At 39.8% G+C, this 27,039-nt stretch overlaps 1 protein-coding gene across 2 annotated transcripts; it reads left to right on the top strand.

Moving 5' to 3' along the window:
- Positions 1–2,114: 2,114 nt before the first annotated feature.
- DSEL (dermatan sulfate epimerase like) lies at positions 2,115–16,719 on the top strand. 2 transcript variants are annotated; one of them, XM_082640154.1, is made up of 3 exons: positions 2,115–2,265; positions 3,088–7,640; positions 15,398–16,719. In XM_082640154.1, exon 2 carries the CDS (start codon positions 3,993–3,995, stop codon positions 7,629–7,631), a length of 3,639 nt encoding a protein of 1,212 aa, XP_082496280.1. In that variant the 5' UTR covers positions 2,115–2,265; positions 3,088–3,992; the 3' UTR covers positions 7,632–7,640; positions 15,398–16,719. The 2 variants fall into 2 exon arrangements, with proteins under 2 accessions (XP_082496280.1, XP_082496279.1); XM_082640153.1 differs by lacking the exon at positions 15,398–16,719 and having other exon boundaries at positions 3,088–7,710.
- The last annotated feature ends 10,320 nt before the right edge of the window (positions 16,720–27,039 follow it).

Here is a 27,039-nt window from a genome sequence, read left to right as displayed (position 1 = left end):
AAGGAGGATCCTTGTTTCAGAATGAATCTCAGTGGAGGATTCAATGCTCTACGTGAGCCCAACTGTTGAAGGTTCAACTCATTTCAAACACAGGTACAGCCCTTATGGGGGGGCTGAGTGAATGCCCAGGACCTGAAGGAGCTTTGAATAGAGCACAGGAGTCAGCCAGGGAAAATATTAAGCGTAAAACAAATGAGCTGAGGCTGAATATAGATATAAATCATAGAGTGCTGGAGTAGTTCATTCTGCTTAGGGAAAAATCTAGGGTGTATTTACAGAAGAATTTAAGCATCTGAGCTGAGACAAGTATGATAAGAGAACATCAAGAGTCAAAAAAAACGTCACCTAGCAAATGGGGGTGTTGGGTGGAAGATGCTATGCAGGAAGGAACGGGATGAGCACAGTTATGGAAACAGCAAAGTAAAAGCAAGATTGGCCATTTGGACTGGGGTTGGGTTCCGAAGGGGATAAAATAGAAGACTGATGAGGAGGTAGAGGCCACATTTCCACCCAAGGTAAATTATTTTGAAATTTATTCTGCTAGCAGCGGTCTACGGTTTGGTTTTACCAGGAAGTGATCTAAGCAAGACACTTACTTTTTAATACACGTATCTGTCCCTTTTCCCAAAATGGGATGGAGTAGGAGGAAAGTGAAGGCGTCATCAATCCCCAACTGGGGAGGCGTTTGTTTATTTGCAACAACTGATATTTCACTGTATTCCTGTCCTTACTAAGTTATTCGTGATAGCAGAGGGTAGACCTTAGGTTGACTCCTGCCCAAGGGTAATCTCAGATGTCTGTGAGAAGTTCCATATGTCCAGTACCACAGGAATCACAGCTGCTCTACGATTTCCAATGTCTGAAATTGCACACACATGCCGCATAACTGAGCCACACAGTCATCGCTTCCTGTGGGTCTTCACTGAATTCCAGGTTTCACTTCTTTAATAAGAAAGAGGTTCCTTCCACCTGTTTGTCCCATACCTTTCCATCTTTTTTTTTTTTTTTTTTCTTTTTCTTTTGCGGTACGCGGGCCTCTCACTGTTGTGGCCTCTCCCGTTGCGGAGCACAGGCTCCGGACGTGCAGTCTCAGCGGCCATGGCTCACGGGCCCAGCCGCTCCGCGGCATGTGGGATCCTCCCGGACCGGGGCACGAACCCGTGTCCCCTGCATCGGCAGGCGGACTCTCAACCACTGCGCCACCAGGGAAGCCCCCTTTCCATCTTTTTACTGCCGGAGAAATTATTCCGATCAATAAAGCTGATTAGTCTTTTTTGTTTCCCCCTGATCTTTAGTATCTGTGCTCCTGAAGTCAGTCTCACATTAATCCGGTATATTGATTTTGCATTTCTGACCGACAGCAATCTCAGCCAGGCTGCCTCACATTCTTCCCCTTCTCAGCCCTTGCTGTTCCTCAAGTATGATCCCTGACATCCCACAGCGTCACGCCGCCCGCCCCCGCTTCCCCCATCGTTTGTAATCAGGCCCAGAACCTCCTCTATCTTCCTCCCACTCCTAGCCCTGTTAGATTGGCCTTCTCCCCACAACCGAAGGGGTAAGAGAAGCGGGACTCAGCCGGCAGGGAGCCGTCTTCAGACGCTCGCACTCCCAAATTTCCCCCTCCTCGGGCTCTGCTGGTCCGGGAACGCGAGGCCGCCACAGCTGCCGGAAACACACGCGCCCCGAGCCCTTTGGGTTCTGATCCCGGGGGCGATCGGCCCCTCCCCAGCCCCGCCCCTCCTCCTTCCAGCCCCGCCCCCGACTCCCGGCCTGAGCCGCCTGTTGTCACTCTCCCCCAGCCCCGAAGCCCCAAGGCCCTGAGGCCCCGCCCCGGAGCCCGCCCCCGTCGTTCCCGCCCCGCCCCCGGCCCGCCTAGCCTTCTCTCGCCCTCCCTGGGCCGCGCGGCCGGAGCTGGCACCGAGGAGCGGCGGCCGCGGCGGCATCGCGTTCTGGACACGCCAGCGCTCCGCTGGACACAGCGTCCACGAGCGCGCCCGCCGCGCGCGGATCTGCCTTCCGCGGTCCGGGGCTGCCCGGGGGGCGTCCGGCGTTCCCCGAGGGCGGGCGTGTCCGCGCGGCGCCGGCCGGGGCGCGAGCGCGGGGCCGCAGCCTGTTGCAGTGCGGGGGGCTCCGGGCCGGGGTCGCCGGGAGCCCTGCGGGGGGCCGCGCGGCCCGGCTCCCAGCGCAGAGCAGTTTTCTCCAACTCTCCGCTTCCGTCTCTTCCGGGCCCACCGCTGCCGGGAGACCCCGTCCGGACCTGCCAAGGTAAGCGGACTTGGCCCTTGAGGGGGTCTCTTATCCCCAGACCACAGCCAGAGGGCGGGGGTGAGGAGCAGAGGATGGAGTTGGCATGTTCGTAGGAAGCAAATGAAAAAAATGCAACAGGCGGAGCGGATCAGGGAACTCCTAGCGTTCATGTTTCCTACAGAGAGGAGACTTGTCCAAGACTGAAACTTGGTTAGGTTCTTCAGAACCGAAGCCGGGCAGCCGCGAAGCTGCTCCTTGAGTGTGGGTCTGAGCTCCCTCTGGTGGCTTCTTGTAAGGATGGAAAACCGGGCTACGGGAGAGAGACTGGTGCAGAACCACTCGCTGTTCCTCGCTCCCACACACTGTCATGATTTCTCCTTCGAGAAAAGTGACTGCTCTTACTAGTTCCCCTGGCAAAGACACCCTCCGAGCCCTTGAACGTTAAACCCTCAACCGGAATCATAATGGTCCTTTAAACTTTTGCTTTTTGTCTCTGAGTCTTCTGTGATCAAAACAAGAATGACAGGACTCATCTTCTGTTAATTGCATTTGAATAAAAACATTTTAAATGACTAAAGCAAGCCACAGTAAAATAAATACTCTTCGGAAAGTTACATCTTGTAGCCGCTTGTCTTCTGCCACCATTGTTATCCTAACATGTGCGTTGAAAAGTATAAGAAAAAAGAATCATTTGGTCTAACTTAGATTGTAGTTAATAACAGATCTTATTGTGATTCTAAAATTTCTATCAAGAGACGTTAGAACATTTAAATCTTCTGTTTATGTCCACTCCCAGCACACCTGTAGCCTCAGAGAATTTCTGTTTTGTTTTTCCCCCAGAAAGGAGTATGTCATGAAAAAGGAACAGAAAAGACACGTCACTGTTGGTGAAAGGGGAGTTTTCTTTCCCAGTTGGTGGTTACTTCATGATTGGAAGAGAAGTACCTAGGTGGCTGAAGAGATTAGATTTTCATAGCTGTACCGATGAAGCTGATAAAAGAAGATGGGAAAATGCTTTCTCTGGGTCATAATAGGCTGATGAGTAAGTAAGCCTGAAAAAAGACAGATCTGAAATGAGGACAGGAATCTTGAGTGTTTTAAAACCAAGCAGGACTTTGAATACTTGTTGAGGATGTTTTTTTCCGAAAAAATGGAGGAAGAAAAAATTCTCAAAGCAAAAAGTGTAAAAAGCTGAGAGGAGTAACAACCCAGTCAGCTCCAAGAATTGCAGTACTTTCAGCTTCTCTGAGCACACACAGGCAAAGGCATCAGACATGTATGATGATCTTACCCCTGGTGATGGCTTCCTGCTCCAGGAATGACTTCTTAATGTGGATTTTGGAGTGCTTTTTTTTCTTTTTTTTTACAATGTGTGTTTTTTGACTCTTTGTGTTAGGTAGATTTATGTCAAGGAAGTAAACTGTGAATTCATGGTATTTTTGACCATCTCCACCCCTGTTCGCTGTGTGATATTGGAAAATTAGAGGTTTTAACATTCCTTGAAGTTTTACTTTACTGGAAGCAACACTGCATCAGGCAAACAGATCCACAGTGTAAGTTTTCTCTTTTTGGCAACTGTACTTGCTTTGAATGAGCCGAATGTCAGCTGGATTTCACAGCATATCCGATTTACAGTCTGTGTTTTATCAAGGCCTTAAATGTATGTTTTATACTCAGCAGATGGGAAACACATTGAGTACTGTGTTTGACATGTATGCCTAAGGAAAGGAGCTCCCCGATGGATCATGGCGTTAATGTTTACAGGACATTTCTTATTTTTACTGTTAGTGATGTTTGCTTTCTCTACTTTTGAAGAATCTGTGAGCAATTACTCTGACTGGGCAGTTTTCCCAGATGACATAGATCAGCTTAAGACACAGAAAGTGCAAGATTTCAGACCCAACCAAAAGCTGAAGAAAAGTATGCTTCATCCACATTTATATTTTGATGCTGGAGAGATCCAAGCAATGAGGCAAAAGTCTCGCACAAGCCATCTGCATCTTTTTAGAGCTATCAGAAGTGCAGTGACGGTTATGCTGTCCAACCCGACATACTACCTACCTCCACCCAAGCATGCTGATTTTGCTGCCAAGTGGAATGAAATTTATGGTAACAATCTGCCCCCTTTAGCACTGTACTGTTTGTTATGCCCGGAAGACAAAGTTGCCTTTGAGTTTGTTTTGGAATATATGGACAGGATGGTGGGCTACAAAGACTGGCTGGTGGAGAATGCACCAGGGGATGAGGTTCCAGTTGGCCATTCCTTAACAGGTTTTGCCACTGCCTTTGACTTTTTATATAACTTATTAGATGATCATCGAAGGCAAAAATACCTAGAAAAAATATGGGTTATTACTGAGGAAATGTATGAGTATTCCAAGGTCCGCTCATGGGGCAAACAACTTCTTCATAACCACCAAGCTACTAATATGATAGCGTTACTCACTGGGGCCTTGGTGACTGGGGTAGATAAAGGATCTAAAGTAAATCTATGGAAACAGGTTGTAGTAGATGTGATGGAAAAGATGATGTTTCTGTTGAATCACATTGTCGATGGTACTTTGGATGAAGGTGTTGCCTATGGAAGCTACACGGCTAAGTCAGTCACACAGTATGTTTTTCTGGCCCAGCGCCATTTTAATATCAACAACTTGGATAATAACTGGTTAAAAATGCACTTCTGGTTCTATTACGCCACCCTTTTGCCAGGCTTCCAAAGAACTGTGGGTATAGCAGATTCCAATTATAATTGGTTTTATGGTCCCGAGAGCCAGTTAGTTTTTTTGGATAAGTTCGTCTTAAAGAACGGAGCTGGAAATTGGTTAGCTCAGCAAATCAGAAGGCACCGGCCTAAAGATGGACCAATGGTCCCCTCCACTGCCCAGAGGTGGAGTACTCTTCACACTGAATACATCTGGTATGATCCCCAGCTCACCCCACGGCCTCCTGCGGAATATGGTACTGCAAAAATGCACACATTCCCTAACTGGGGTGTTGTCACTTATGGGGCTGGGTTGCCAAATACACAGACCAATACCTTTGTGTCTTTTAAATCTGGGAAGCTAGGAGGGCGAGCTGTCTATGACATAGTTCACTTCCAGCCATACTCCTGGATTGATGGGTGGAGAAGCTTTAACCCAGGACATGAACATCCAGATCAGAACTCATTCACTTTTGCCCCCAATGGGCAGGTATTTGTTTCCGAAGCTCTCTATGGACCCAAGTTGAGCCACCTTAACAACGTACTGGTGTTTGCGCCATCACCCACAAGCCAATGTAATAAGCCCTGGGAAGGTCAGCTGGGAGAATGTGCACAGTGGCTTAAGTGGACCGGCGAGGAGGTTGGTGATGCAGCGGGGGAAATCATTACTGCCTCTCAACATGGGGACATGGTATTTGTGAGTGGGGAAGCAGTGTCAGCTTATTCCTCAGCAATGAAGCTGAAAAGTGTCTATCGGGCTTTGCTTCTCTTAAACTCTCAGACTCTGCTAGTTGTTGATCACGTGGAGAAGCAAGAAGATTCCCCAATAAAATCTGTCAGTGCCTTCTTCCATAACCTGGATATCGATTTTAAGTACATCCCATATAGGTTCATGAACAGGTATAACGGCGCCATGATGGATGTGTGGGATGCACATTACAAAATGTTTTGGTTTGATCATCGTGGCAGTAGCCCCATTGCTAGTATACAGGAAGCAGAGCAAGCCGCTGAATTTAAGAAGCGGTGGACTCAATTTGTTAATGTCACATTTCAGATGGAATCCACAATCACAAGAATCGTATATGTCTTTTATGGGCCATATGTCAATGTTTCCAGCTGCCGATTTATTGATAATTCCAATTCTGGACTTCAGATTTCTCTCAATGTCAATAATACTGAACATGTTGTTTCCATTGTAACTGACTACCATAACTTGAAAACAAGGTTCGATTACCTGGGATTTGGTGGCTTTGCCAGTGTGGCTGATCAGGTCCAAATAACCCGATTTGGTTTGGGCACTCAAGCCATAGTGAAGCCCATAAGACGTGACAGAGTGATTTTTCCCTTTGGATTTAAATTCAATGTAGCAGTCGGGTTGATTTTGTGCATCAGCTTGGTGATCTTAACTTTTCAGTGGCGGTTTTACCTTTCTTTTAGAAAGCTAATGCGGTGGATCCTCACCCTTGTTATTGCCTTGTGGTTCGTTGAGCTGGTGGATGTGTGGAGCACTTGCACTCAGCCCATCTGTGCAAAGTGGGCGAGGCCGGAGGCCGAAACGAGCGCGAAGCCTGTGTCTCCCCAAGGGCACCGCATCGATCTTCCTGACATCGTCATTACCTCACTTCCTGGCTCAGGAGCTGAAATTCTCAAACAACTCTTCTTCAACAGCAGTGACTTTCTCTACATCAGGGTTCCCACAGCCTACATTGAGATTCCTGAAACTGACTTTGAGATCGACTCCTTTGTGGATGCCTGTGAATGGAAGGCGTCGGATGTCCACGGTGTGCATTTCCGTTTACTCCGAGGCTGGTTGCAGTCCTTGGTCCAAGACACAAAACTCCATTTGCAAAACATCCATCTGCATGAACCCAGCAGGGGTAAACTGGCCCAATATTTTACCACGAATAAGGACAAAAAAAGGAAGTTGAAAAGGAGAGAGTCTTGGCCAGAACAAAGAAGCAGAATGAAAGGCGCCTTTGATAGAGACGCTGAATACATTCGGGCTCTGAGGAGACACCTGGTCCATTACCCCAGCGCGCGGCCCGTGCTCAGCCTGAACAGTGGGAGCTGGACCTTAAAGCTGCATTTCTTCCACGAGGTTTTAGGAGCTTCGATGAGGGCCTTGTACGTGGTGAGGGACCCACGGGCGTGGATTTATTCGATGCTGTACAGTAGTAAACCAAGTCTTTACTCTTTGAAGAATGTACCAGAGCACTTAGCTAAACTGTTTAAAATAGAGGGAGGTAAAGGCAAATGTAACTTAAATTCGGGCTATGCTTCCGAGTATGAATCATTGAGGAAAGAATTATCAAAATCCAAGCCACACGCAGTGTCCCTGCTGGCTCACGTGTGGCTAGCAAACACTGCAGCAGCCCTGAGGATAAACACAGACCTGCTGCCTACCAGCTACCAGATGATCAAGTTTGAAGATATTGTGCATTTTCCTCAGAAAACCACTGAAAGGATTTTTGCCTTTCTTGGAATTCCTTTGTCTCCTGCTAGTTTAAACCAAATATTGTTTGCCACCTCCACGAACCTTTTCTATCTTCCCTATGAAGGGGAAATATCACCAACTAATACTAATGTTTGGAAACAGAACTTGCCTAGAGATGAAATTAAACTGATTGAAAACATCTGCTGGACACTGATGGATCGTCTAGGATATCCAAAGTTTATGGACTAAATGCTGCAGGTCAGCAGAAATTTGCACTAATAATTTCCAACCCAATTTGTGGATATGAATTAGAAGAGTTTGTATATTCTTGTACTGTGTGTATGTATGTATGTATGTATGTGTGTGTGTGTGTGTGTGTGTGTGTGTGTGTGTGTGTGTGAGTGATCAGTTTGCTACTTGCACAGAGAGATTATTTAAAAATAAGCACCCTGTTTGGCCTAGCAGGATTCATTTTTATGTCACCACTTTTCCTTTCCTTTATTTCTGAATTTTTTCTGCTAAAATGTTTCTGCTGCAGAGGTGTAGATGAAGTTATATCACAGTGGTCAGGGGAGATAGGAAGATTTTAAAGGTTTTTGTCCAACTCTGTCTTTCATCTGTAACTGTGCTGATCTATCTCGAACCTCACACTGCTAAAGGCCTTGCAGTTGCTGCTTTACCCAAGCATCTGTTGCTTTCAAGAAGGACTGCAAAAGTTCCTTATCTTTTTCAGAAGGTGTCCTAATGTATTTATCTTGCGTGCGCGCGCACACACACACACACACAAATCCTTTCACTGTGTATAATGTTCACTGATATCACTGGGGAAATGGAGAAAACTCCTATCAGAATTATAGGATCCCTTCTGGAAAATATAGATGGAAATACAGAATGGATTTTTTTTTTGAGGTCAGAAACAATGAGCTGAAAATCCTCAAAGTTTTTAATTTAGAAGTAATAAAGAATCAGTCTTGGAACGGTGGCTGCCAAGGACCGGTACGGTATTTTAGACCTGCTTGTCTTTTTAAAACACTCTCTTTCTTGCTTCCTTGAAGCTGTAGCTGTTCACCATCACCACTCCCACCCTTTTCTTTCTGTGTCTGTCACTCAAAACAGTCAGTAGTTACTAATGGCTAAACTCCCGATATTTGTGGGAATTTTTTTTTTTTCTGTTCTGATGATTCATTTTGCATCAAAGCCTGACACAGCCTTAGAATCAGATTTCTCCTTGTGGAATTATCACTGTATGACTCAAAGAAAGCAGTGCCACTGCTGCCAGTGTTTTTTTAGACTGGAAACAGAATTGGAAAACTGCCTGACTTATCTTGCATCCCTTTGAATGAGTCCACAGACTGCCAGTGTCGGCAAAAGTTGAAGGCGAATGGGAGATGATGTCAGAGGCATCTGTTTCCTTTACCATCTGCATCTTATTATAAATATAGTCGTCATAAAGTATGGTTCATTTTATTTTGGTAGGCTCTGAAATCAAAATGCTATGCCATTAGAAGCCAGAGGAGTAATTACAATGTATTGGATGAAAACTATTAGGCAGTGTGGAGACTTGATGAAAATCTCTGTACAGACTGTAGTCTTCTTCCTAATGCTTCAGACTAGTTTCCACCCGCCCTCCCCATCACCCATGCTCTAACACTTGGGAGTCTGTCATTCTGACCTAGATAAAAGTGGTTCTTTCTCAGTAGTTTATTATTATGTCAAAATGTGCCTCCAGGGTGATAAAGCTGTGGATATGTTACATTCCAGCTAAAGCTAACTGGGCTGTCATTTTTCTTCCATTACAGTGTGAAAGCAGACCGACCACTCCCCCTCCATCCCCATATCTGCCTCCTCTCGTAGCTTTCCCTGCTTTCTCTTTACAGTGTCAAAATGAATGAAAATCCTATTAATACAGGTTGAGAGGGCAACTGAAGACCTGAATCCACACTGTTATTCTCAAGGAAGATTATTCGTCCTATCTCAGGGTTATCAACAAGCATGTAACATTTCTACATGGATGATAACACTGTTTCCATTATTGGTCAGAGTCTCGGTGTTTGCTTTCAATTCCCAGGATGTGTGATCTTAAATCAGATCAAATAGAAAGGCTCTGGGTTGAAAGTAATATTAGGCCTGATCAAGGTAAGAATTACAAATGTGTGCAAGTAACAGCAGAGAAGGCAGAAACTGTACCACTGCCTTTCCTTTAACTTTGTACAGAAACATGCCCACAGGCAGAAGAGAGCCAGGGTAAGTATGTGGAGGCGTTGGGGGAGAGAAAATGGAAAAGAGCGAGCAGTTCTGTAAATGGATACGGGAACAATATGGGAATATCTTATTTACAGCTAAAGAAAGGAACACACTTAAGATGATCTTCACAGTGTATCTTAACTTTTACAACATAGCAAGGTGAAGGTGAATTTCCTTGTCTACTCATCCACTCCGACCCCAAGGGAAACTTAGCTGGAGGAGAAGACTTCTATTCACAGGTTCTATTTCTAAGCAATGTTTTACATGGGTGAGGGATGGCCCAGCATTGCATATGCGTCCATTTGTTCATGCTTAGGAGCCCCTGCCTTATAATCTCAATTATAATCTCAGAACGTCTAAGTCCTACATTCCTAGGGTGTTATCCTAGGAAGAAATGTGAATAGACTCTACACTTATTTTTCTTCTGATCATCTTGAAAATAATTAAAGCAACGATTATCACTGTGTGACACTTCCAAAGCAAACACTTTAAAAAATGTCTTCCATAAAATCAATTCCTTTCCTCATTAACTTCCCCAAACTTAGGCCCAACTGGAATTAGAGCTGTTATTAAAATAATATCATTTAAATGTTGAAATTTTGAAAGAATGTGTCCATTTTGCTGACAGAAGTAACATAAACGTAGAGGTAATGTTGATCTAGTTTTCAAAAGTTTGAAATAACGCAAATTACTCACTTAGGATGAAATAGGCCATATCCAGAGATGAATTTACTGTAATGACAATTGCAGAAAGGAAGGAAATGGGAGAATCTGTTCAGGAGAAAGAAGATAAATCTGTGATTATACTTAAATTTAACCTTTAGAAACCCAGAAAGGCACGAGTTTTAGGCAGATGGCACAACAACTCATACATACTCAGCTTAAACCCGCAATATTAGACATTTGATTGGCTGGCTTTTTGGACAAACAGAAGACTTAGTACTGTAAGTTGCCTGGCAAGAATGGGATAATTATTTATGTCCAGTACCCAGCCATGGCATGGGATCTGGCACAAATATCTTCATATTCGAATAAGAACCTCTCTCCACACACACTAGTTATGTTTAATTTTTTTTCCCTTTTGTGGAAACGCCACCCCTTCTGTCTGCCACTGACTTTTGATTGGTGTCATTTATCAGCAGAGTTTGGTACATCATAGATCCTAGACGTTCTTGATATAAAGTCTATCACATTCAGTTATCTATAAGTAAACATTAACTGTTTGATTGACTTAACTCTGATCATAATTACAAAAATATCGCTAATTTAGCAAAAAATGTGAATAGAAGGCAGTATGTTATAACACCACTTACAGAGGTAAGGGAGCCTAATATTCTAAGACAGATCAAGATAGTTGCTAAGGCAGTGTTTTCAGTACTTGACTAATATCTCTATTTCCCTTCACGTTGGCAGAAAAATCCAAATAATATTTTAAGAACTAGACAATTTTTTTTTTTTGCACAAACGATAGTAGGAACATCAAACAGTAGATTCTCGCATTCTCTAGTTAACTTGTAGCTGCTTGAGCTATAATTTACATGAGCTTGTGTTTAGTCCAAGTAACATGTTTAATTCTATTTCCAAAGACAGGTTCGGCTAAGCCTTCCACACCATGGGGGTTTTGTTTTTGTTTTTGATTTTCGTTTTGCTTTCACACCTATCCAGTTATGCAGCAAAGAAAACCTGTACTGAAGATCATAGACCAGTTTATTCGAGCTATATGTATAACACAACTCCTCTATTAATAAACAAATAAAAAGCTAAAAGCAACTTGGCTATGGTTGGGATAATTTGTAATAGCCCTTTTCTTTAGGACTTTGGGTAACTGTGTTAGGCTTTTGTATGGAGCTGAGATGGAAACTGCAGTCCCACGATTTCAGCCACTAGCACCCTTAGTGAAGGGTGAGCCGTGCCTCTACTTCCTTATCTTAATTCCAAGTGCCGTCTTTGACTTGCCCTCAGTCCATTTCACTCTTCTATGTACATCATCCCAACTTACTAAGTGGCAAGAACATCCCGTACTATGCACCTGTGCTCCACATCTGCCCCTCCTGGGATATCTATTCAAGCAGGAGATCTCTAAAACGAAGGTCCCTGCAGGTCCCTTGAGATATTCTAGTAGGTGGTGCACAGGGTTGGCAGAGTGAAGACTTTTTTTGTAAGAAAGATAAGGATCTATCATGAATTAGTCTCTCAGTATGTGCTGCACAGAACCGTAAGGTTTTCATGTATATCATTACAATCTTCAAAACAACTCACTGGTATTCATTTTACAGATTAATCTGAAGCCCATATTCTCTCTCTAGGGAATATGTTTTTGTGAAGGAATTTGGAGCAGGTTTACAATTCCATTATCAATTCACTTATTCACAGTAATTTTGGGATATCTACTGTCAAGATACTGATTAGTATGAGGGGAGAACACAAAAACTGGTTGACTCTGACCCTGCCCTGAAGAACCGATGGTCTCTCCAGAATTCATCAAGAAGAGAAGGAGAGGAAGGGCATGCCAGGTAGCCATTACCACCCGAGGAAAGGCACCGCAAAGTGTTATCTACTCTGTAGTAGACAGGATTCATCTCTGAAAAAGTGGTTATGAGGAAAGGGAGTAGTTATGGAGTTTCAGTAAATGTGGACAGAGATCACCACCTGCGCTTTTCCTCATTAGGTTTGACTCTATAGTTGTCACAGGATGTCCCATCAACAAGTAGCCCTTGCAAAAGAGAAGCGCAAACAGAACAAAACCGCTGACACTTGCTCTTTCCCAATTCCCCTCCCTCCTCACTTAACTACCCCAGCACATTTATCACAAAGAAATGTGGTCCATAATTGAATATCAAGGGATGCCCTGAAGGGAAAAGGATGTGTGAGTGCGGTCTGTCTGGGCTGCGTGCAGATCACCGCTAGTAATAACAGTACAAAGGAGGATACCTCAGTGTATTTCATCCAGGCTCCAGCTGGCCAGCAGCATATTCCTTTCCTTTCCCTCCCCTCTCAGCACCCCCAGATCCACATTACCAGGCACAGCTAACCGATCCTGAGAATGCAGTAGTGAACAAAACCTATGGAGCTGACGGTCAATCAAATATATTTTAAAAGAATTCATTTTGGGAAAAAAAAATCCAACCTGTTCTGTTCCCTACCATGTAAATAGTACCAAAAGGAAGGAAGGGAAGGAGGGAGGGAAGGAAAGAAGGAACAAAGGAGCAAGGAATGGAAGGAAGGAACTCAACCTAAACCTGAACACAAAGTAAGGTGCACAAGGAGAATCATTCCTATAACAATTGTGTTCATTATTGTATGAACTATTTAAGAATCTCTTTGAAACCTTATTAAAGCTAAAACTTGAGAAAAAAGGATAAATTGTAATCTGAGCAAATCTTTTCTACAGTACATTGCAATTGCTCTTTCTGTTTTATTTCTTTAAACTACTTCTGTATTGCTGTGACTCTTGAGATGAAATTTTTCGTTCAAGTGTCTTAACACTGATGAATTCCACCTCAGTGTCTCAGGTTTTCCAACTTCCTAGATAACGTGGTGTTTCCCATATATTGTCTTCCTCTCTATTTCCAAACATGGGGTATATACCTTGTTCCTAATGATTTAAGGAAGCAAACGTCCATGCACATGTTGACATCCATGATGCTCTCCATTTCTTCTTTTGGAAGTTAATTCAGCTCTCATCACTGTCACTTTTCTCATTTAGTAAATGAACAACATAAAATCTCTAATCTCTGCATTAAAATCTGACATCCTTCTATGAACAATGCTGAAGGCACTTCTTACTTTATTCATTGCATAATGCAAATGATGCTCCCAACCTTTGTTATATTACAATGAAATATTACTGCCCAATTTTATTAGTATTTATTTATTGTTTTAATTATGTATTCATTTATTCCTTTGCTTGTTTCAAAAGATTAATTTTGTTGTAGATTTGTTTAAAGTTCTTGGGATTTTAAAATAAGAACACAGTACAACCAAGAAGTGATGAAATTGCTTCCGTAAAATACCCATGAAAAGACAACTGCATATAAATAATGCAGTTAATAAAAGTTAACCCTACACAAACAAAACGGGATTTTTACTCTTCATTTTTACTCCAGACATTAATGTGGGTGCCCTGGCTAATTCAGTGCTAACTAGAGCACAGCACGCTTGCAGTGGGCTTTTGTATGCCAAGGAACTCATGTTATTTCTCTCTAGATTTACCAAAATGAAATGTACATATATTCAGTTATACTTTATCTTTCACCCCACATTAATTATAAAACTCTCAAAAATCCCATTATTGAACACATGAGTAAAAAGGTACTTGCTTGTCTACACACATAAGAACTTGGCAGGATTCCATTATCATAAGAGGTGGAAGGTTTTCTGTGTATAAACAACAGATTGCACTGGTGGGTTTTTCACAAGGTTTGTTTGCATCTTTCTTCCATTTCCTTGATTAATTTGAAGAGGGAGATTTCTATTAAAAATGTTATATTCACAACACTTTTATATATTATATGAACTTTGAAATTAGATAAACCTGAATACAAATCCCTAGGTCAGTAAATAATGACCAGCTGTGATGTGTTGGGCAATTTTCTTAATTTTAAATCTCCATTTCCCCATCTATAAAACTCCCCCAGAGTTGATATAAGGATTAAATAAAATCACACGTGAAAATTAATAGAACGATACTTGTTTCCTCTTTGTGATCATCTCCAATTCATTATATATCAAACCCATGTGTAATGTGATGCACCATTTTCCCAATAAGAAAATATTAAAATGTTTCCAGAGAATTTGAGCATACATAGTATGCAGACCAAATGGACACCTATTTTACTATTCCATATATCAGCTGAGTTGCACAAACATGTAAAATCACAGTTATGCAATTAATATATTAATTTGGAAATACTGCTTTTTTCATGTTCATGTTTTAAGAGAAAAATTTATTCAAATTTTCATGTACTTCAATGTCTTCATTATTTCTAGATGAAATTGCAATAGAGTCATGGTTTGAGTTTTTCCAGGGAATATCATATTTCCTTCTGAGTTTTACTGAGATAGAGACTTTTTTTTTTTTTTGCGGTACGCGGGCCTCTCACTGTTGTGGCCTCTCCCGTTGCGGAGCACAGACTCCGGATGCACAGGCTCAGCGGCCATGGCTCACGGGCCCAGCCGCACCGCGGCATGTGGGATCCTCCTGGACCAGGGCACGAACCCGTGTCCCCTGCATCGGCAGGAGGACTGTCAACCACTGCGCCACCAGGGAAGCCCGAGATAGAGACTTTTTTGAATTTAAGTATGATGCTATTACTTGAAATTTTATTTCATGTTACAAGTGCCATTTGTATAACATTAATCATAATTTTATGTTCATACCTTCATTCAGTAGATACATAATTATGATCTTATAGATTGTAATCATTGTATTTTTCTTAATTTTTCCACTTATTATGAAATATGTATAAAAGCTGGGGGTGTCTAAGACTATGTGTGAACATGACATTTACTCCACTGGCTATGATGGAATAAGTGAGGACCAATCTGAGGTAGCATATCCAAATTACACATGTCATGATTATATACCTTAACACCATACAAAACAAATGATTTTATCAATATAAAATTATCTCATCTTTATAGAATATTATTTTCTTTTAATTCATGTGTCATTCACACATATTCTTCGGGTTGGGGTAAAATTCTACGGTCCTTTATCTTCTGCTTGGTGCTTTGTAAGCCTGTATGCTTTCTCTTTTCCATGCCTGTAGATGACAACTGAGGAGCAAACTCCAGAGCCTCCAGCCAGAAACTCAGCCTTCCAGCAAGGAGTGCAAGAGAGCATGCACCTCTGCACTGGGACCAGGTGCCACAGATCTATGATAGTAGGGTTCATACCACTGAAGAGAGAAATTCCTTTTCTTTCTTTTATTGGTTTTCCTTGGATATTGCTGTCCACACCCCTGCTGAGGTTCACTGTATGCAAATTAGAAGACACTATTTTGCTGATTCTTGCATATGCCAGCTCTACTGCCCCCTACTTATCAAACTGTAGGTATTATGGATATGCAAGATAGGTTATGCCAACATGTTGACACTGAAAAGATGTGCTGACCCTACCAGAAGCCCTCCTCTGTGATATTGATAAGTAACTGTGGCCAGAGCTGGGACTTAGAGTCAGAATTCCTATACTCACACACTCTATAATATGGTACAAAGCATATATATCTGACCTTCCATTACCGTATCCTCCTGCTCTCACCAGTGATCCCAGAGGTAACGTCTATCCTGGATTTTATGTTTACCATCCCCTTGCTCTTCTTTATAGCTCCACCACATATGTCTCGATCCTTATCAACATATTGTATATTTTTGCATGTTTGTATACTTTATGTAAACAGTAACATATTGCATATATTCTTGTGCAACTTGCTTTTCTTTGCTCAAAATTTTATCTAATGCATGTTGATGTTTGTAGGTGGAGATCACTTATTTTCATCGTGGTAGGTTCCAATATATGCTATTATCTGAAATACCATACTTTACTTATCTTTCATCTTGTTGGGTTTTGGGAATAGTTTTAATTTGGGCAATTTCAAACATTATATATAAAACTGTTTATAGATGCTGTATAATGCACATATACAAGAATTTTGTCATTGTGTTTTGTTTGTACCCAGAACCTTCCCACCCAGCCGCACTCCAGCCTAGTATATATATTGAGGGCTCAAAGCACATCCTCAACTATTCTTGGTACCAAATTATTATTTTTACAGATTGTTTGTACAAACTGACACTCTAGCCATTGTAGAAAAGTTTGTGTTGCTCCAAAATTTCTCCTGTACATGACATTTTCATACTTTTAGATGTTTTTCTGTCTAGTGGGGTAAAAGAGTGTTACGTTTCCTTTTTTCTTTTGCAGTTCTGTTAATAATATAGCACACGCATGCAGCACGCGCACTCATGCGCGCACGCACACACACACACACAGTAGTCCTTTTTCCATTTGTGCTGCTTCTTTTGTGAAATGAAATCCATGTTCATGTCTTTTATCCATTTTTCCATTGCATTCCTTGTTTTTTCTCATTGATTCATTGACATTTATAGTATATTAATAATACTAATCCTTTTTTGGTTATACTCGTGAATAACTTCTTGGCTTATATTTTCATGATCTTTCTATTATGACTTTTGTGATATATTTTGACATGCAGGTGTTCTTAATTTGAATGTAAACAAATATGTGTTTTTCTTTATTACTTGTACTTTTTTTGCATCTTATTAAAGAATCTTTCTTAAGGTCTTGGCACTGAAGATGTTCTCCTCTATTTTCTTCCAAGCATTTTAATTTTCTCATCATCATCTATTGCCACAAAACAATATTACCACAAATGTAATGGCTTAGAACAGCACACGTTCATCATCTCACAATTTCTGTGGGTCAGGAATCCAGGCGTGGCTGAACTGTGTCCTCTGCTCTTATATGTGGCTGCAATGAAGTAGCTGGGCCTGGGATCTCCTCTGAGAAGCATCCACTTCCAAGCTCACGTGGTTGTTGGCAAGATGTAGTTCTTTGTGGGTTGCTGGACTAAAAGCCTCAGTTCTTTTCTGGCTGTTGGCTGGAGATCCTGAGTCACTTGCCATGTGGGCTTCTCCATTGGCAGGTAACTTCATAAAAGCCAAGATGAGAGAATCAATAGAGAAACTGCTAACACATTACCATAATCATGGAAGTGACACCCAGTCAACTTTGGTAAGAAGCAAGTCAGAGGTCCCCCTATGCCCACACCCAAGGGAAAGGGACTTCACAAAGGCATGAATCCCAGGAGATGGAAGAACGGGCTTATTTTAGAGTGTCCCTGCCACAGATTTTGTCTTTTATATTTAAATATTTAATCTGCTTTATATTAATTGTTATGTCTATTCTGAGATTTTGTTCTCTGTATAAATAACCTGCTGCCCTAGACTGAAGAGATTCAGTACCCTTTTCTTTTCCACTAATCTTCAATGCCATCTTCCCTACATATCAGGTCCTTATATTTTGTGTGAGCTGATTTCTCAGTTCTCTACTGTATTCTTCTGGCAAATTCGATTACCCAGTGACAATACTGCACTATCTTAATTACTATAGTCGTTTTGTTAGCCTTGAAATCTGGCAAGCATTTTTCCTTTCTTTTTCTTCATTTCTTTAGGCTTTGTTCTTCCATGTGCATTTTAGAATTAGTTTGCGTAGTCCCCCAAAGCAAACAACAATACATGTTAAAGGTGAATGCGTTACATCAACTTTGGGAGAATCGACCTCTTTACATTAATCCCCATTCATAAGCATGGTATATCTCTTCTTTTATATAATATTTCTTAATCCTTTGATAGATTTAAGTATGAGCACTTTATATATTGTTATTACAGTGGATGATATTTATTTTTAATTATATGTTCTAACTGATGATAGTATATAGAAAATACAATTGATTTTTGTGTATTTATATTGTATCAGGGAACTTATAAATCCTCTTACTAATTTAATAATTTACCTGTAAATTTTTTCAAGATACTTATACAGATGCTTTTGTAATCTTCAAGTAATGAGAATATATTTCCTTCCTTTTAATCTTATAACTTTTTAATGTTCTTACTGGATTTGTTAGGACATCCTGTAAAATACTGAGTGAGTCTGGTAATGTGAATATTCTTGTACTGTTCCTAATGTGAATGGAATGCTTCTACATTTCACCACTGAGCAAATGAATGGATGCTGTGTGTATTTCACAGATTCACTTTATCAGGATGTCGTATTCCCCTGTACTCCCAGTTGATAAGTGACTTTTTATCATCAAAGCATGATAAGATTTATTCAATGCTTTTGCTGCATTTATTGCGATAATCATATGTTTCTTTGCCTTTATCTGTGAAGGTAGTGTATTTTGTGAAAATTTTTTCTTTTGAGATTAAACCAAACTTGGCTTGCTGTGATAAAACCAGCCTGGGAATGATTCATTATATTTATATTTGTTGCTGGATTGAGTTTGTTAATAATTAATTTAAGATGTTTATATCAACATTTGTAATTGTGATTTTCTCATAATAAACTTGTCTAATTTTGAAGTCAACATACTTGTCACATAAAGTAAGTTGAGGATGTTCTATTTTTATATTTTATAGGTGAGTTTGCATAGGATTGAAATGATCTAATACAAGAATGTTTGTTAAAACTCATTTGTAAATCATCTGAGCATTCTGTTTTCTTTGTGGGAACATTTTAACTAAATATAAGATTTTACTTGGTGGTTATAGGCTTATATTACTTATCTCATGTATTTATTTTGAAGCCTATTTTGGCAAGTTATGTTTTTAAAGAATTTGTCCTGTTTGGTTTTTTTTTTTTTTTCACATTTATTGACCTAAATTTGCTCAAAATGCATTCTGTTGCCTCTAATTATTCACCCCCTACACATGTTTTTTCCATCCCTAATACTGAGTATGTGTGCCTTATTTCTTTCTGTTCCTGGTGGGTTTTGGCTGGTAGATATTGACAATAATAGGCCAAATATTACCTTCTATATAAGTTACATAAATTAAATTGCCTTTTCAGAGACTAATGTTTAGTCTTTTTTGTTCTTACCTAATATTTTATGTTTACTTGGTATTGCATAACTGGCTCCTGATCTTACATATTTCCTTTATTTACTCTAACTTCTGTTGTTTCTCTTTTTTATCTTTAATTATATGCCCCATTATTTTTTGTCAATCTCCACCAGCCAAAACCACCAGAAGCAAACTGGATTTATTGTTTATTACAGTAAGAGGCATTTAAATAGTACAGCTTTGCTCTGCTGTATATCAAACAACAAACTAATAACAGCATTAAAAAAGAGCACCAATTAGAAAACATGATTTTACTATACACAAGTACAGATTTAATATCGTTAATGTGGAGAAGATTTTACATATCTGTAAGCAAAAGTGATTACAACTTTAAAAGAGAGAAGTTAAAAGCGACAGAACATGCATAAAGCAGATAACCTGTTTCACCAATTCAAAGTACAAATACTGTCACTTTCCTTTTATTTTACAATTCATATCTCAGCTTCCAAATTACTTCTACTTAAGGCCTGTCCTCCAACCACTAAATAAATGGGGGGGGGGGGAGAAATACAGGGGAAAAAAAGTCTAAAATTACTTGGGATTTAATCAAAAGGTTTAGGACTACATCCAAACAAATGAAGAAACAACTATAAACCCATGTGACCAAAACTTTCCCTGTTTCTCACTGGTATAAAGTGTCACTGTAGATGATCAGTCCTGCCCAACTCAACAAATGACACTTTTCTACAGAGACTAGAGTCACATGCTTATACTGTTTCTGCACAGTTCACATTGGTGACCCATGTACAAAAGGCCAGTTCATTTTAATTCACCTTTTATTTCCTTTTTTTTTTTTTGCTTAATTTCATTCTCAAAAGCACAACCTACTGGTCCACTGTTCTTGGGTCTAGAAAAGCTGCCTACATTAGGTCTATATTATGCAGAAATCACCCCCCACGCCCCTACCCTATCCCTTGCAAAAACCATTAGACATTTTTGTTGTGCCTGGATTACCAGCCTAAAATCCCCTCTCAGGGCAATGTTATTTCAGGTATTTTCTTGTCCTTTCTTGCACACTTAATTATTTTGAGGGTCATGATGAACTAACTTTCAAGGGCTCTCTACTTTCAAATTTTGAAAAAAAGGGATTGGTTACAGGTCACTTCACGTTCACAAATGTCCTGGGCTCCTTCAGGAAAGAAATCAGCAGTCACCAGTGACCAGCCTGGTACCCAGCCACAGGTGAGGGACTTACTTTTTTCAACCCACTAAAGTTTCCTTCTCTCAAGTTAATAGACACAAATTTATGTTAACTCTAAAGTTATGTCAAAACTGTGTTTCTTTTGTTTATTTTTTAGTTTACACAGCATGGGAGTAGAAAACAGCATCTGCCTGGATAAAAAGCAATTTGGAAAGTCAAAAAAATACAATTGACTAAGAAATATGAACACCATAAATCTCATTATTAACTATATAAATTCAACTTAAAAAGAAATCAATATTATATCTTAGTTTATAAACCAATAAAAAGAAAATCCAGGGCTTCCCTGGTGGCGCAGTGGTTGAGAGTCCGCCTACTGATGCAGGGGACACGGGTTCATGCCCTGGTCCGGGAAGATCCCACATGCCGCGGAGCGGCTAGGCCCGTGAGCCATGGCCACTGAGGCTGCATGTCCGGAGCCTGTGCTCTGCAACAGGAGAGGCCACAACAGTGAGAGGCCCGTGTACCGCAAAAAAAAAAAAAAAAGAAAATCCATTTTGGTGAATATACCAAAGACTAAATTATTGGCTACTGCTTTGGTAATATACATGTATAGTCTTCATTAAAAACAAGTTGGTTGTTTGCCAGATATTTTCAAGATTCCCCTCTTCCACCAGCAAAGCTTGCCTTTTGGCCCACTACTTCTATTTCAAGCATTTTATCCCACAGGAAAACAAAAGAGAAAAAAAAATGTAGAAAGATGTATACAAAAGGATGTTCATTATAACATCATTTATAATATCAGGAGATGAAAACTTCTTAAAGGTGGGAAAAAAAATCAGTGAAGATGCATACTAGCTTATTAGAAAAATCCTTATACTTTAAAAAATTAATTGATTACAAAACAACTACAAAATGATCTTATTTTTTTGTTTGTTTGTTTTTTTGTTTGTTTGTTTTTTGTGGTACGCGGGCCTCTCACTGCTGTGGCCTCTCCCATTGTGGAGCACAGGCTCCGGACGCGCAGGCTCAGTGGCCATGGCTCACGGGCCCAGCCGCTCCGCAGCATGTGGGATCTTCCCAGACCGGGGTATGAACTTGTGTCCCCTGCATCGGCAGGCGGACACTCAACCACTGTGCCACCAGGGAAGCCCTGATCTTATTTTTATATTAAATAAAATTTACATCCACCTAGTCGAATGAACTATGTCAAATGGTCTTTATAATAGGTCAACAGTGATCAAATATCAGTAATTTCAAATTATTCAATCTAATGTTTATATCCACATATCCACATATAATCTATTTATACAGTAACATTTTATGCACATACACAGACACACACTTCTGATTATTATGGATCAAATTGGGCTTTTAAATACTGCTTCTCTTCACAGAACTTTCATAAATTATAAATAGCGATAAATATTAAAAGCTTAAAAAATGTGAACATTTTTTCATTCAGCACTTCCAATACAAAGTTCCAAATAAATCTATTTCATTAATATAAAAATATTTCAGAGGAAGTAATTCAAAGCTTAGATAATTAGACTTGTGAAGTTTTCTTTATAAATTTTAGAAATAGAGACATTTAATTTCTTCTTTCCTTCTTTTTTTCTTTTTTCATCCTATCCTCCTTCAATGACTATGAAATGATGAAATGGAAATTATGGATGGATAAAATGAAAGATTAAGAAGGAAATGGATACAGATCATTCCAGGAAATAGCTAGAAAAATAAAATGGCCGGAAAACAACTCAACCCAATTCCAAGCCCATCCAGTGGTCAAAAATAAGCAAAGTAAGTACTTAGCACCGAACTTAGAAAATGAGCTAGGTTGTCATTTTTGTTGTTGTTTTATTTTTTTTAAGGTATTGGAATGAAAAAGGAAGTAGTACATCAAGAATGTAGTTGACAACCATTGTCACTCCTTGATTTACTATTTTGTATTTTGTTCTTAGGATAGGATTTTCCTACTGTCCTAGCTTCCTTTAGCTTTTTACTTCTGGGTGCTCTATGTCGGCTGCTTTTAAAAGGGCTACACTGCAGCAGACCCAGACATGACTAGGTTAAGTGCTCTTGGCTCTTAGACTTTTTGATTCTTTCTTTATTATTCATTATTTGACCACAGGATATTTAGAAGTGTGTGTTTAGTTTTCAAATACTTAAGAGTTTTCATTTCTAATCTTCCTTTATTTTATAATTTAATTTCATTGTGGTTAAGGAAGATGCTTTGAATGATTTCAATCCTTTTATATTTACTGAGCATTCCTTTATGCCTAGAATATGGTCTGTCTTAATAAATGTGCTCTGTGCACTTGGAAAAAATGAATATGCTGATACTGTTGAGTGAAATATTTTATAGTTGTTTAGGTCAAGTTAGCTCATAATATATATATCGTTACTAATTTCTCTTCAGCCTGTGGGATTTCCTTAAAATTTCCTGCAGTACAGATATGCTGACAAAGCATTCTCTCTCTCTCTCTGTCTCTCTCTCATTGGAAAATATTTTCATTTTGCTTTACTTTTTGAAAGATATTTTCACTGGACATAAAAATTTAGGTTAAAAATATTCTAGACTCTTGAAATGTTATTACACTGTTTTCTGTCTTCCACTATTTTTGATGTGAAGTCTGCATTCATATCACTTCTCCCATGTACTTTTAAAATGTTCTTTAGGGCTTCCCTGGTGGCACAGTGGTTGAGAGTCCACCTGCCGATGCATGGGACACGGGTTCGTGCCCCGGTCTGGGAGGATCCCACATGCCGCGGAGCGGCTGGGCCCGTGAGCCATGGCCGCTGAGCCTGTGCTCCACAACGGGAGAGGCCACAACAGTGAGAGGCCCGCGTACAGCTAAAAAAAAAAAAATGTTCTTTAAAAATCTCTCCTTTGAAGATTTTTCTCCTTAAGATTAATGGTCAACAGTTTGATGATGATGTGAGTACAGGTTGTTTTCTTTGTATTTATTCTGCTTCAGACTGATGAATTTCTTAAATCTATAAATTTATGTCTTTCACCAAATTGAGGAAAATTTTGTCCTTTATTTCTTCAAATATATTTTCCCTCCTATTCTTCTAGGATTAAATTTACAGGGAGTACATAACCTTTCGTTTTTAAAGGTTAACCTGGCTAAACTCAAATTGCAAATTCTGTCTCCCTGCTGTTGACAGCAGCTGAGAGTAAACATGCAGGTTTCTGGCTCAGCTTTAGCCATTGAATATAAGGCTAACTTGCTTAGAGCCACACAGGGGTTTATAAACATAAAAAAATATTTACTTTCTTAAGCTGAGTGATGAGAACATGTGTGTTCACTTTTTCATTTATTTTCTTGTGTGATTATTTATTAATTCATATATCTTACGGCTGCTTTACTAGAGTTTTCAACTTAGCAGACAAGAGTAAATAGTAGACAGCCTTAAAGTAGAAGGAAAGAATTTCTGAGTTGAAAAGAATCTTTATGATCACCTAGTCTGGCTGTAAGAAAATAATACCTAGGTAACGTGAGTGATCTTTCTAACTGGCACATTGTTAATGACAAAACTGGTAGTGAATGTCCTAAAAGTCACCCCAGTACTTATTATTAAAGGAAAATACATGAATATCCTAAATGATCTTGAATGTATTTCATTTTATATTATTTTTTTAGGCAACAAATCTGTGTTTTAAAGACTACATATCTCTTGAACATGAGACTTTATTACCACAAAATGATAGGTGTTCATTGTGAATTAGACAGTTACAAATAAGTTAACTTAAAGTTAAACTTGGACAAAAATGTTGGTTGTCTGTCAAAATATATTTTTATTCTCACTAACAACAAACTAGATGTAAAGTGTTTCTTTATCATCATTTCTCAAATTTCCTGAAATTATAGAGTTATCTTGCTGTCAGTGCCCTCTGGATATTATTCATCAGTTTTTCATTTGACTGTACTCTTGTGATACTTCAGTAACCTTGAAATAAAACCCATATCCCAGGACATACTCCTTACCAGCCTCTTCCAGAGGAAAACTGCAGATAAAAGAAAGAAAAAATCTCCCAAACACTTTGGGTTTTTTTTTGATATGCTAGTGATAACTATTCACAGCATTTAGGGACCATTCAGCATGGAGACTCGTACCTATTCAAACAGACTCCAGTAAACAAGTATCCTTGAAAGTACTCTCTCATGTCAGTAAAGAACTGGAACACTCAATGCAAAGGAATAGGATGAATCCCAGGTGTCATTATTAACTTTGCCACTTTTGTTTCCTAGGTTTTTTTTTTTTTCATCTTTCATATAAATGAAAAAGTAACTCCCAAATTGAATCATTTAGAGGCTTCATGATGTATGCATGCCCTCCTGAGCACAGATTATTATTGACTAAATAACATTTTGCCCAAATTTTTCAGTAAAGATGAACCTAGGTTACTTGCTGTTGGTGATTAGGATATCTCTGAGAGTCACTGAAATATTACTTTATAAGGCATTGTAGTAGGTAACTTATTTTCCAGATATTAACATAAGGCTGTTAAAAAGAGACTGAACTTTTACAACTAGCAGCAAAAGTATTCATGTTTTTTTTTCTTAATTGAATGAAATTGGTTTTGTACTAAAAGTTAACAAGAGAATATGGCGGCCTTTGGTGGCAGCTGCAATACCAGAACCATGCATTCTGGCTCGGCTCCAGCTTTGGCTCTGCCAACACAGCTGCCACAAGCCTCTGCTTCAGGGAATTCAGCTCCTTCTCACGCTGAGCAACTTCAGCCTGCAGGGCAGCAGGCCACTCAGGACAGGAAGACCACCACCCAGATTTGTGTCCAGAGGCTCAACCACAGTGCATCACAAGTCAGTCCTCAAGGCAGGTGATGACAAAGGTCATTCCTGACTTCAGTCCCTCTCACAAGAAGAACAACTAGCAATGATCCGTAGACAAAATACCATTATGAGAATCCCAGAACCTGGGAGGGGAGAGGCTGAAGCAGCCCTCTGGACTCCAGAGACTGAGAAGGGACAGCAGTAGAAGGGTAAGGGGAGAGGCTACACTCTGACCACATAACTGGGCCCCAAGGCTGGCACATTGCTGCATGAAGAGGGCACCCTGGGCCTGCAAGCTATCCAGTGGGGGAAGAAAGCCCAAGGTGGATATCCAGCTTCCCTGTCATTGCAGGGCACTTTCCAGGGGGCCCACTCCAGTCTCACCTCATGCGGATCACTGGAAGAATATGCGGAGCTCAATAACTGGAGATCAGAAATGGAGAAGAGGGGTGGGACTTAACAGCAACCACTGTTCAGATCTTGGTGGACAGCATTCCTGCTTATAGTGGTATCTGAGTAGAGATCCCAGCCAGTGGCTATGCACATCTGCAGAGCTGAACCAATCAACAAAAATCAATAACAGGAGGAAAGATGGAAAATTCACAAATACCTGGATATTAAACTGCACACTCCTGAAAGACCAACTGCTCAAAGAAAAAATCAAAAGGGATATCAAAAAATATCTTGAGACAAACACAATATATAAAAACTCATGGGATACAGCAAAAGTAGTTCTATGAGGGAAGGTTATAACTATAAATGACTACATTAAGAAAAAAGATCTCAAATAAACAACTTAACAGTATATTTCAAGGGGGGGCTAGAAAAAGAACAAATTAAGCCCAAATTTAGAAGAAGGAAGCAAATAATAAAGACTAGTATAGAAATAAACGGAATAGAGAATAGGAAAACAATAGAAATGATTAACAAAACTAAGTGCTAATTCTTCAAAAAGATAAACAAAATTGAAAAAACTTTAGGTTTTATTTACCAAGAAAAAGAGAGAGGACTCAGATAAATAAAAGCAGAAGTAAAAGGAGAGAAATTAAAATTAATACCACAGAAATACAAAGGATCCTAAGAGACTATGGTGAACAATTATATACCAATAAACTGGACAACCTCAAAGAAATAGATACATTGCTAAAAACATGTATCCTGCTAAGACTGAATCAATGAAGAAATATAAAATCTGAAGAGACCAATAAGAAGATTGAATCAGCAACCAAAAAACCCCCAATAAATAAAAGTCTAGGACCAGATGATTTCACTGGAATTCTATCAAACATTTAAAGAATAAATAACACCAATCTTTCTCAAACTTCTCCAAAAAATAAAAGAGGAGGGAATGCTCCCAAACTCCTTTTACAAGGCCAGAATTACCCTAATACCAAAACCAGAGAAGAACACTGCAAGAAAATAAAACTTCAGGACAATATCCCTGATACAAATGAAAAATTCTCCACAGAATACTAGCAAACTGAATTCAATGCCACATTAAAAGGATCATACACCATGATCAGCTGGGATTCATCCTTGGATAGCAAGGATGGTTCAACATACAAAAATCAATAAATGTGGTATACTACATTAATAGAATGAATAAAAATCATATGATCATTTCAGTAGATGCAGAAAAAGCATTTGACAAAATTCAATTCCTTTCGTGATAAAAACGTGAACAAATTGGGTGTAAGAGGAATGTGCAAGAACATTAATAGTCTATATATGACAGGCCCAAAGCTAACGTCATACTTAATAGTGGAAGATTGAAATCTTTTAAGATCAGGAACAAGAAGACAAGGGTGCCCACTCTCACCACTCCTCG

The sequence above is a fragment of the Mesoplodon mirus genome (genome assembly GCF_964341445.2).
Source record: "Mesoplodon mirus genome assembly, chromosome: 13".
NCBI classification, from domain to species: domain Eukaryota; kingdom Metazoa; phylum Chordata; class Mammalia; order Artiodactyla; family Ziphiidae; genus Mesoplodon; species Mesoplodon mirus.
Note: the sequence above shows the minus strand (reverse complement) of the source record. Positions and strands in the feature narration are given on the sequence as shown.